This window comes from Nestor notabilis, unplaced genomic scaffold, assembly GCF_000696875.1.
Source record: "Nestor notabilis isolate BGI_N333 unplaced genomic scaffold, ASM69687v1 scaffold3380, whole genome shotgun sequence".
NCBI lineage: Eukaryota > Metazoa > Chordata > Aves > Psittaciformes > Psittacidae > Nestor > Nestor notabilis.
This window is the reverse complement of record NW_009910494.1, coordinates 17703-30255: the sequence shown is the minus strand read 5'-3', so window position 1 is coordinate 30255 and position 12553 is coordinate 17703. Positions and strand designations below refer to the sequence as shown.

At 36.6% G+C, this 12553-nt stretch overlaps 1 protein-coding gene across 1 annotated transcript in view; it reads right to left on the bottom strand.

Annotated features, from left to right (window-relative positions):
- PRKDC (protein kinase, DNA-activated, catalytic polypeptide) overlaps positions 1-12553 on the bottom strand; it is an 80535-nt gene that overhangs the window by 50419 nt on the left and 17563 nt on the right. Inside the window, exons 23-36 of the mRNA XM_010010272.1 lie at positions 11519-11609; positions 10464-10627; positions 9662-9814; positions 9314-9404; positions 8297-8540; positions 7806-7900; positions 6721-6820; positions 5589-5722; positions 4811-5065; positions 3766-3992; positions 2654-2862; positions 2387-2519; positions 1166-1324; positions 644-847 (exon numbers count right to left, since the gene is read on the bottom strand). Coding sequence (XP_010008574.1) covers positions 644-847; positions 1166-1324; positions 2387-2519; positions 2654-2862; positions 3766-3992; positions 4811-5065; positions 5589-5722; positions 6721-6820; positions 7806-7900; positions 8297-8540; positions 9314-9404; positions 9662-9814; positions 10464-10627; positions 11519-11609 — 2259 coding nt within the window. The remainder of the gene's footprint in view (positions 1-643; positions 848-1165; positions 1325-2386; positions 2520-2653; positions 2863-3765; positions 3993-4810; positions 5066-5588; positions 5723-6720; positions 6821-7805; positions 7901-8296; positions 8541-9313; positions 9405-9661; positions 9815-10463; positions 10628-11518; positions 11610-12553) is intronic.

The window sequence follows — 12553 nt, the reverse complement described above, 5'->3', positions numbered from 1 at the left end:
TGTCTTACACTACTGAGTAAGTACTATGGATTAACAGGAGAAAGTCTGTTGAGCAAAACAAGTGGTACTGAGAATGAGTGCACGACAACTACCCTGTATTTATTTCGGGTCACAGCGGGTTGTGTATGTGTATGTCTCTCTTTTTAATACTTTGATCTAGCTCTGCTCTTGTACTATGGACTAAAGGCCCATTAGTGGTTGGAGTTCATTTTCCAGTTTAGTTTTATTCGAAACAAATCCAGTCCACATGCTCTGGAACCACTCATCAATGGAAAATCAAAGATGGTAAAGGGGGACTATCAGACTTGCTATGAAAGGACATTCTTGATATCAAGTCCTATGCAAAGACACCCTGAAATTCTAAGATTTCAGGATAGGTGATATGTAAGCACTTTCCACTAAGTTTGACATGAGACAACAGACAGCCTATGTGAGGTTGCCAGAGATCATGAAGATAATGCCAACAGGCCATGACAAAAAAAAACCCCACCAACTAAAATCCTATCAATGCAATGCTGTCCAAAGTGCAACCAAATACACTTTTTCCTCACAACACGCTCAGTTACATCTACCTATAACAACAACAAAAAAAGTGTTACTTCTAACATTCTAACATTCGCCTTTTAAAGAAGAAGTTCAATACCATTTGGGGGTTGCTGACAGATGATTTCATGAGCTGGACTATGATCATATCCAGGTTTTTCAGCAGCTGTTGATTAATGGTTTCTGAGAACAGGCTGTAGAAATACTGTCCATGACAGAAATTGAGCAGGTTCTTCTGGGATGTTCCTGATAGTGGCACAGATAATACTACTGTGTTCAAGAGCAGACTTACTAGCTCCTCACACTGGGAAAATTAAGGTAGAGAGATAGTTATCTCAAGCACATTAAATTCCAGTCATTTCTTAGAAAAGCACATGAGTCTTTTAAAGCTCCCATCCCAAACTGTTTTATCTTACCAGAAAGCACAAAAATAAAGTATAAACAGAACAGCGAAATGTTTGTTATCTACAATTGTCACTCAATTAAGCTAGAGAATTGTTACAGCTCCTCTGTAATAAAATAAATAAACATCAGTCTCTGCTACACAAAATATGGGTAGAAGACTATTGATGATAACTATTAAATGATGATTGAGTATTAAAACTGGACAATTGTATCCTACCTGGTCATCAATATCAAAGGCTAGCTGCAGGAGTCTATCGGCCAGTTTCTTACTGCTGATGTCTAACAATGGAAGAGATACTCTTTCACCCCCAGGTGCAATGCCTTTATAAACAACTGAAAGAAGCTTACAGCCAATTGAGAAAGGAGGCCCTCTATCCTATGGAAATAAACAAACAAACAAGTGATAATTAATATACACTGAAAAAAATAACAAAAAGACCTTCCAATCCATCCATATAGCTAAGGAAAACACCTGAACTCCAGGTCATCTTCTTACAAAGTGAAGCAAATACACCATGACGAGACACCTTTCTAACTGAGGAACAAGATTTTTAACAAGACAACGCTGTTGTGTACAAAGTTCAGAACAAAGCCAACAGTAATCTGAAAATCTTCAAAAGATTCTGATCCTCCCCCAGACTTTTTTTTTTCAGGTAACACCATTACTACGGAAGTAAAATAAACAGTTTAGTCAAAATGGGGGGGGGCCACAAAAAGTAAACCATGCAGCTCCTCCAATATTGCCATCCTACAACCATTGCTCTAGCTTTTGCTTAGACATATAAAGGATGGATGACAAACACCCCCACAGAAATTACATATTTTGTTAACTGTTAAATATAGCCTTGCTCGCTAATAGACAAATTCCCTGTCTGTGGCTGTCGCATAGCCTGAAATAAGAGATTTACCACAAATAGAAACTTAGTAGAAAGAATTTGAGAACTATAGCCTAGATCCCCATCCCCCAACCGCTATCCCATTTTCCTGCAACTCAGACCCACTATATTGCTTCTGATCAGCCAGAAGGTGTTAATTTTCTAACCTCTCTCATTACTTCGAATGTCCTGTGTTTAAAAATCGTTGAAAAATGTTCCTTTATAGGATAGTAAATCCTGGGTTTTTTTATATTTCAGTCTTGTGAAGCTCACTAAAAGGAAGTTTTAGGTAGATTCTAGTCGCCTCCAGATCATGGAAATTGGAGAAAGACAGACATAACTACAAAGATCATTCAAACCTCAAGTATTGTGCTACTCAGATTTGTAGAATAAACATAAAACATTTATTTCTGATCCCATTCAACTCCAGCTCTTCACGGATGATCTCATTTTACTTAACTTCTTCATCTGATCTGTTCTCCGTTTTCATACTGGCATACTACACAGGAAAAGCTCTTTACTGTATAAAAATATTCACCATTATTTTCTGGATGAACAATTACCTGATCATGAAGAATAGAATGAAGCAGGCCAGATTTCTGAAGTTGCTTGCAGGCAGAAAGGACAGCACTAAACTTAACTTGATCAAAACGTGTCTCTGAATTAAACAGATCAACAGAACAAAGGTCCTCAAGGCTAATGAGAAAAGAGAAGTAGTAACATTACATTGGTGGGGAGCTCCATGTGCAACCACACATCATATATCTTCCATTTTTCATGGTGGGTGGCATTTGTTCTGGAGTCATGCTTACCAGAAAATTCCCACTTACCTCTGCGGTGTGATTCTCTTTTTTATGCACAGTTTCAAAGATTCATTATAGGGAGATTTCATCAAAGCTTTCATGAGTCTTACTGAGATATCTGGCAGATTTTTCATGACTTGTACATCAGCTGTGTTAAAGCCTACATGTGATGGATCACACACTGTCATCATGAGAAGCTCTATAAAACTTGCATTAAGCAGCTCCTTCTCAAGTAGCTAGAAAGAATAAAAATTACATAAAAGCTTTATTTAAAAATTAGTTTAGATTTCCCTATTATATTCTTCATTACTTATCATTAGTTCTTCTGCCTAAAATGAAACCAAACATTGAACTGTAACTATTCTCACTAAGTGACATTCTATTACTCTGTGGAACGTGTGAATTTCAAACAATTGTGCTAACCCACACAAAAAAGTATCTATAAAAATATACATAGGATATATGGTATCTCATCAAACTGCACCTAAGATCTTTTAAGTCCACATCGGTTTGTTTCAGTCTTGATTATACACCTGTAATCACTTTGAAATCCAGATGTACACCTCTGCACACTATTAGAGATTAACTGAGAACAACAGACAGTCACAGTCTCAGGACTAAACTTGGCAATGTACATTTCATAAGAGACTTATAAGTACTATACGTTATATAGTTAAGTAGAGTTTATACTGCATCAAAACTAGGCAAACTGGAAGACCTGAGTATCTATACTGAATTGCCACTATTTGCCTTTCTGACCTTTCTGACTTTCAGGCAGCTACCACCTCCACACATTTAAGGCCATCACAAGCCATACAGGAAATATTCACTGCAAGTACTCCATACAGAACAGCAATATCAGGGTCAACATACAGGAATCTCATAGTCAATATACAACTGGAATATACAGTAAACATTAATTCCCCTAATCCAAACTACATCACTCACCAAAATTCAGCTGTGCAATATAAATCCTTTCACTTACATGCTAAGGCCATAACAGTTTGCGACACATGAATTTCAATTAAAGCACCACGAAAGATGATGTTCTCCAGTGAACTAACCTCACAGTGAAGACACGAATCTTCAACTACATATAAAATTTGTGTCCTTTATCCACTACAGATTTCAGAGCTTACCTTCCAGAAATCCTGCTGGCACGTTTCCAGGATCATGGTGACAAACTCCATGATTCGAACTATAATGGTACACTTGCTGTAATTATACATGTCTCTCTCTTGTGGACTGAACATGCTGCCTTTTGAACTGCAGTCAAAGCACTGCTCTACTGCACTGATATCATGCAAAGCAATAGTTTCCAGGAAGAACTGCACAGCTTCCAAGAATGAGGATCTTGCATTTTTATCTAAGAAAAATCAGACCAAGTTGAAATGATACAGAAGCTCTCAACTAACTGGATGCTAGCTGCATCCAACAATGATCTTACAGTATGGTTTTAAACCAAAGGACGACACTGACAAACAGACAATCTGGAACTTGTACAAGACTTCACATTAAAATAACTATGCAAGTGTATTATCAGTGACAAAAAAAAAAGCATTTTGTTTAGACGGGCATGAATAATTAAAAGAAAAACTCTTTGAGAGACTCTATGGCTATACAAGATATTACTATGTATCCAATCAAAATTCAAATACAAGGGGTTTGGACCTGATGCAGGTGAAGCATCAGGAACTGAAGAAAGAGAAAATGTACAGGGCTTGAATTGAAAAGATGACTTTGTTCTCCAGACATTAATAAAAAGCACGTTAACAGCTCTGGAAGGATTTAGGAGGGGGAAACAAACAAACAAAACAAATACATACATACATACATACACACACAATCTGTTGATCTCCTCAGCAAAGGGAAATTAGCTGTAGAGAATTATTTTTGAAGATGGGAGAGTAAAAGAAGTTGCCAGTGAGTGATGACTGAGAGGGAGAGAAATGTAAAGGTATATTTCCAAGACTAAAAGGAAACATTTTAAGGTGCACTATTAATAAAGCACTTCATCAAAAAACATCCCAGTACAACAACTGTCACTGAAACCTTTGGGAGAGTTTGTCAAATTCATCAATTCTACATTTAAGAAAAAAGCTTAAAGTCCTAGTTAGGAACTCATCTTGGATGGGCTTTGTGTAACAGACATGAAAGAACCTAATTCAACAGATAATCACTCACTCCATATTTCATGAGGTTTGATCATTCGCAGCTCAAAGAATGTATTGTAGCAATCCAGTGCTGCTAAGAACATATCCATCCACCGCATGACAGTCTGTAAACTGAAGGGCTCCTGCATACCACAGAGAGTCGGCTGAGAAAGGATCCCAGATGGACTTTTGGCATCACTGCCACCTCCTTCAAATTTGTTAATGAGGAAAGAAACATCTTGGTTTTTTAGAACATCAGCCAGCCAAGAAGATGGAGACTTGTTTCCTGTTAGAAATAAAACCAAAAATATAAATTCTCTAGGAGAAAACACATTTCAAAGTAGGAAGGAATTAGAGGCAAATGGATGGACATGCCCAAACTTTAAACTGGATCTTCTAGCAGAGAAGGTATTGGTTCTGGTGTAGCCTTGGTCATACTACCCAAATTACCCACAAAGAAGTGGCCAATTTTTGAGACACTCCCACTAGTTCCCACTCAGCAAATACTGCCTTCATAGCTGGATACAACAGCAGCTCTGGGCCTCTAAGTTCTCCTTTTTGGCTAGAAGGAAGTTCACAATAAAACCCTCATCTATGCCCACAAATATCCCACAAACCCTGAGGTTCTCACAGTATTTGATTTCCAGTATGAGCAACTACACAGTTTCTGCTTAACAGCACTGAGGGAACAGACATTTATTTAAAAAAGTATTTTTTCTTGTAATTAATACTTTTCACAGAAAACATAAAAGGAAGGTATGCACAGTGTTTAGAAAGCAAAGATAATGGTGTATTGTGATTAAAAATACCTGGTAATAAGGGAACAAATTCATAGAAGAGCTCCATGGCTTTATGTCGGCACTCTGTCTGAGGTCGTCCACACTGCATTAAGAGCCACATGACAACGTCCAAAAGACACACCGACTTAGTAGCTGGAAATCCTCTGCACAAAAATATTAGGGATTAACAGTCCTCTTGGTATCTACCAAGAAACCAGTGTCTTCCAGTTAAAAAAAAAATAAAAATCACAGTGTTCTGTGAGCATTGTCCTTTTATCTATCTAAACACAAGCTATCCGCTCTACAAGACAGAGCTCCTCTACAAGCATGTCTTGCACTGCTTTCCCTTCTCCTCAGTCTACTTTGGCTCCCCAGATCATAGCCTTTGTAGCAAGAATTTGAAAATAATAATCAGGTCTCTTCCCTTCTCTTTGTTAACACACACAGAAACAAAAATGAAGATAAAAGCTTAAATAAGTTTACACAGTTTCATCCCTGCTCCATCCCCAATTATTCACTCTGCTACCTTACCAAATGCCACACTAGTAAGCTAATTCTGACTTCACTTGTCTGTTTCTTTAGGATCATGTGATAATTCAGGTAAAAAGGTATCTCAGAAGGTCATTAGTCCAACCTCCTGCTCAAAGCAGGGTCAGCTACAAGATCAGACCAGGTGGCTCAGCTTCATCCAGTTTGATACTGAATCCATTGTTGCTTTTTTCACCTTTTTCACTAGCCTTCCCTCTTTAATTGCTGATCATCACTCTATTGCCGCTTGTCCTACTTCTGCTAACACTTCAGAGCAATAAGAAGGACTCCAAAGGAACTTCCTCCAAGTGCTTTGTAGCACAGTGCTAACGTTATTATGAACACACTGCTATGACGGAAATCTGCTTTTCTTTTGCACCTGTCCTTGCCAAACTAAAGCAAGCTCACAATGCTGGAATGAAAAGTGACCATCATGATCTTCTAGAATCATGTCCAGCATTTCCCATCAGTGGCTCAACAGATATCAGGAGACCTGCATCAGCAACAGCCACGGGATGAACTGTACATGCAGAATCCCAGGTGTTGAATGGAACTACATACATCATTAATCAAAATGCAATATTAAAAAAAACCCAAACAAACAAACAAAATCCAAAACCGGCAAATTACTGACCGTGGTACCCGCCGTTTCCCTTCCTTGTTCAGAGAAGGCGCTTTATGCTTGATTATGCGCTTCAGGTGATTAATTGCATCACAACATTGTTGAGTGGTACCTGTTAGAAACAGAGAATTGACATCTATTAAATAAATGCTAGTAACTTGGTTAAACAAATTGAGGTATTAGCACTATAGAAATGGTGCAAGAGACTTACACACAGGATAATGTCTATCAGCTCCACCACTCTGCTTATACAGTCAATTTTCAAGGCCACAGAATAAAACTATAAAATAGCAGTCAGGCCAATATGGCCTTAGCCAAACATGAGGCATCTGCTGTAAAACTGTGTATTCTGCTTTCTGTGAGTATGCTTAGAGAAACTGTAAAATGTTCCCATTTTACTATTTCTTCTGGGGCCACTTTATCATATCCTGAACTGTTTTCTCTGAAAGAAATAAAGCTTTGTAATATTTGTGCGTGTGTGTGTGTGTGTTCTAATTACTATTAATTGATGAAAGTCAGAACATGGGGAAAAAATAAAAAGAGATAAAAGAGCAAGTTTACTGAAGAACCATTAGTACTGTGGAAGAGGTCATGGATTCTTCACACAGCTACATACTGTTGTAGAGAACAATGACAAGTCAGCCAGGAAAGGTTATTACAAAATAGTGGAAATTTTCCACAGAATATAAAGAAATGTCAATTTTTGGAGCATTTCATTTGTTATAAGAAGTATACTTGAAGATTCTCATCAAGCTACACTTTCACACTGCATAACTGCTAATCCAGGACTCAAATCAAAACCACCACTAGCATTTTTAGTGTTACTATAAAACTGTGTGTCATCGAAATGTGAAAAGGTTCTTTCTCCTGGGCTCAAAATCTTCCACCTTTTTATATTGCAAGAAGTTGATTCAAAGAGTTCCTAACTAGATAGCAAATGACCTCTCTATGAATAATGAAAAATGATCCTTCCTTTGTTGCAAAAGCAAGCACATTTACTTTTCCTACATTTATAGCAGTTTTTCTTTTCTAATACAAAATTTAAGAGGATGGCTTTTTTATGTTTTTTATTCCATAGTTAATTAATTATAGCTCACCTAATGATTTCTCATCTGTATGAGTTAAGGCCAGACTTTCCAGAAATACAACCAATGCTTCAAATACAAACTGCTCCACCAGAGAATTTTCTTCCCTTTAAAAAATCAGGAATAAATTTGATAAGAAACATGAGTAGAAGAAGCACTAAGTGTGAAATTCTAATTTATAAATAAATAAAATATTGTAGAGATAAACTGCATAAGATGTTTGAACAAAGAAAATACATTTAAACTATTCTAAAAAACAGCAATGAAATTTGCTGACCATATTTAAAAGGAATAAAGGGCTTCCCATAAACTTCACAGATATTTAAATTTATATGCTCTCCACTTCCTAAGAGCCCAAACTACAACATGAGTAACTAAATTTTACAGATACCACATACGTTAATAGAACGAGTGTCAGTGGATGACTATTTGAATTTTACATTTAATTCTTTTTATCTCCTTGAACCTTTAGTCCAAGTTAGTGTTTCAAGCTATTTGCTCACCTAAATTCTCTGTAGATGCTGTTGAAAGCAAGTGCTGCACCCAGTCTCCTGAAAGCACTGGGATGAAGAGCAAGACTATACAACCGTTTAAAAAGAGACTTGGTGTTCGCTGGGCTTTTCTCCTGCTGCCTTGGTGTTGTCTGCTTAATAGACCATTTCAAAAATTCTCGTATGCACTGACCACAGAAATCTCTCAAAGTGCTGTCAACTGGATCCACTATGCCACTCTGCAATTGCACAAGGTTATTTCATTACAAGAATGAAAAAAAACCCCACAACCTGCCATTGTCTCGGTGGAGTATTAGATGGCTTATATAGACAGTATTATTTGTAACTTTAAAAACTCAAAGTGTCCTAGATATAATGAAGCTTCAAAATTACTATTATCCAAGGGAAGGGCAGCATTTCTAGTCCTCACAGCACTGGACTAGGCCTCAAACACCTGGATTTCTATTCTTGTCTCAGCTATCAGTTTAGGAGTCTTGTCTAAGTCCCTTTATTTTCTGATGAGCCAATTTCCTCTGCTTTAGAAGTGACGTGACAACATTGACTCATTTACAAAAAGTACTGCAAAACCTCCTGCCTCCAACCACTTCAGGTCAGTGCAAAAGCCAGTTTTAAATTAGCTTTTACCAGGTGCAAAAGCTTTAAAGAAACTTGGAGAAAAATTAAGTATACACCAAAACAACTTTCATTTGGGGATGTATCAATGTATCTCTGCAGTTCCTGCTATACAGCGATGATAAAAAGTGTTTCATTAATCCTACAAAGAGTCTAAAGATGCCACACCTATATTTTAAGAATGCCAAAGAAATAGAGAAATCCATCATCAAAATCTCAGTGAAGAAATATTAAATGGTCATAAAAAGTAAGTTGTTAAACTTTTTTCCTTCTTTCAGACAAATAAGGAGACATTATATCTGTTCATGGGTTCCTGGTTCTTTCAGTAGTAAAATGATGCTAATTAAAAATAAAGTCAAATGGCAGAGAGAAAAAGAAGAGAAAAACTTATGACCTATGCCACTGTATCTTGACTCTCAAATTTTTTATTGTTGGTAAACCAGTGGATGAGCTGCATGACTAAAGGCTCATATAACTGTCTTGTTACCTGAGAAGAGTAAACATGAACTGTATTTCTAGCACTAATATATTTCCATGCTATTTTGCTATTCAAAATATGTAAGAATAAAAAGCAGTGCTTCTTTAAAAATACATTATTCTAACTTCCTGGATTTAAACAACTTTACCTGCAAGTCAACCTGACTGAATACTGTCATACTATAACATGAAGAACCATTATAAATTTTTTCCCACATTAAAAGGTATTTTAAACAAGCTAAAATGCTTATAAATGAATCTGTTTACCTGGTCTACGTCACAAGCAAGACGAAGCAGTACTGGAAATAATCGCTTATGTAATTGATACATGGGTGGGGGACCCTGACATCCTTCTGGCATCTGAGAGGCTTTTCCCAACATGTATGTGACTATGCTATGTAGCAGTTCACACGCAGCAACCTGAAATTTAAAAATCCCTTTGCATATCCATTACTTTCACAGAGAAGACAAAATTGTGGGCAGGAGAGAAAGAGTCACAAGAATACTTGAGAAATCACTCCAATCTACGCTAATTCACCATTCCAGGAACAGATCATGTCCATGGAAATCATTTACGCACATTCTAACTGGCCTTTCTCCTAATGTTTTAGTCTCTACCATGGGCAGTCACTTTTCAGCTGGAGAAAATTCATCACTGGGTAAGTCACCCATCATTGTGCTTTCAAGCATAGCTCTGTTCTGGACTTTTTGGATATCAACATCCCAATCCATCAAAGCAGCAAAATATTTGCCTAAGTGCTCTGCTGGATTGGGTCCACAATTGCATAGGCTAGGCATGAGGAGATGGCCAAACAACACTGAAGATTAATTACTTTAAAATGTTCATTTTTATGTTAGGTCTAACTCTCAAAGCACACTGCTGTCTCATAGCAACTTAATGCCCCTTAGTTTTCAAACACTCAGAATAAAGTCATCATGAAAGAGCATCAAAGAAGCAATTGCTACTACCTTTGAACTAATTAAAAAAAGTTTTTCTTAACAATGAAGACATTATTTTGTGCAGTGTTTATCAGCTAGCATGAAAAATATGCATAAAAAATATCAATACTTTTGTTTGTCTGTCACTTGCAGAAAGAGCCAGTTCAGTCACACGAGGCAAGAATAAATCCAAGTAGATGACAGGCTTCATATCTACAAATGGTACAGCAAAGCTCAGACGCTTCTCAGTGTCCCAGGACACACATTTTTTCATCATGTCTTCTGCAGAGGTAGCTAATGCATTTGAAAAAGATCAAAACAAAAAATGAGCTTTACATAACACACAGAGCGAGTATTTCTGTAGCTTAGTCAAAAAAAACATGTAATCTTCCAGCTTCAGTTAGATTGTCATATGACATTAATGCTTGATAAATTACTGGATGTTACGTGTACCAGAAGTTACGTTAGAAGGCTGGTTTCATTTGCAGATTCAAACAGGTGTTTAGTCACCACATGGTAAAAATAATTGCAGCCAACACTTCAGCAGACAGTCAAGGCAGCCTCCCAGTTTCAATACAGGTAAGTCTGGAGGCAATTATAAACCCAGAAGACATGGAATCACACTTGATTTAAAATACTTCTGTAAGACATCCAATATACTACTTTTGTCTTCAAGGATGTTTTATACCAGAAAATCAGTTCTAACATACAGACTCCTAAAGTTGCACAGAAAATTACTATTTATGGCTATGTCCTCAAGGAAAACTGCCATACTAATTCTCATTTCTCCCTATATTTCCATGTTTGTTAACTTGGTTAACAAAGTCCAATCGTACTTTGTCCAATCGTACTTTGATTACCAGGGAAAAATGCTACTTTCCCATAGCATTTCTAAATAAGCAACAGAGAAGTACTTGGCAGAAACAAAATTGATCGTAAAGGCAGAAAAAACAAATATAGGCATGAAAAGAAAGGAACAAAACTTATATACAACTACATCAGTTTTCAGACTGACTAAATTTTGTGCTGTATTTACCCCTCAAATCTCATGGTCAGGTACTTCCACTATACTTTTCCAATTATTTAAGTTAGATCTATATATTTAATAATTAAATTATAATGCTTATTCAAAAACTGAACAGAGAAGAGCATGTAAGTTATTTTTATTTACACTAACACACTCACCTGTAATTAAGTTGTGGTTGATCTGCCCTCCCAAAGATCCAAGAAGGCATGCTACTCTAATCCTTACTGCTTCCAAGAAGGGACTATCATCCTAAATAATTCAACACACTTATATTAATGAAAAAGTTACTTCTATATAGAAGTAACTTGGTTTACATACTAAACGAAAGTTTTATGGCTCTTGTTAGCATATGGATGAAAAAGGTAAAATGAAGAACATGCGGGGAGAACAACTGCATCAAACAGGAACAGTTTTTGTTCAATAAGCAAAAGAAGGCAAGACTGGAAGGCAGTTTTATCACATTTTGTGGGCTTTCAATTGCCATTTCTCAAGTAAAGGTTAAAATTTTATCATCACAGATAACATATACCTGCAGAATGATGCAATAGCCAAAAAAAACTGAAAGAAATCTGAAGTAAAAATTACTGTCTTCATTTGCTTTAATCCCAGATCATGTATCTGTATGTAAGCAGCAAATGATTTTCATAAGCAGGGTGTACATGATGTAGAATTTACTCATTTTAAAGACCATTAGGTTGGAAAGAGTTACATATATATAGGAGTAACTTAGTTTCATGCCTAAAAAAGGTTTATTCCAAGTTAGTTTGTGCACTGGAAAAAATAAATAAATATAAAATATAAATAAAACTACACTTATTTTTGAGGTACTCAAGAAGCCACTGGTCAAGATGATATGTATGCTTGATGTCTAAGACTATAAACCTATCCACAAGATAATAAAAACCCCCAAACCCTCAAAAAGTAAAGTTACACATTCATAAATGGTGTTTGCACAATGCACCACACCTCTAACCTGATTTTAGGTGTAGGAGTTAAATTTTTGTTTCCATAACATATGTGTCTAGGAGTGATGCTGACTTACAGAATTTCTTCAGTTCATTTGCCCTGCTTCATTCCCATTCTCACCCTCAAATATGACATCTTTTCAGCTGTGCTGATGTAAGATTTTAAAGCCACGCTGTAGAATGGGATTCATTGAACTGATCTAAGGTAGGAATACACCTCAGAAAAAA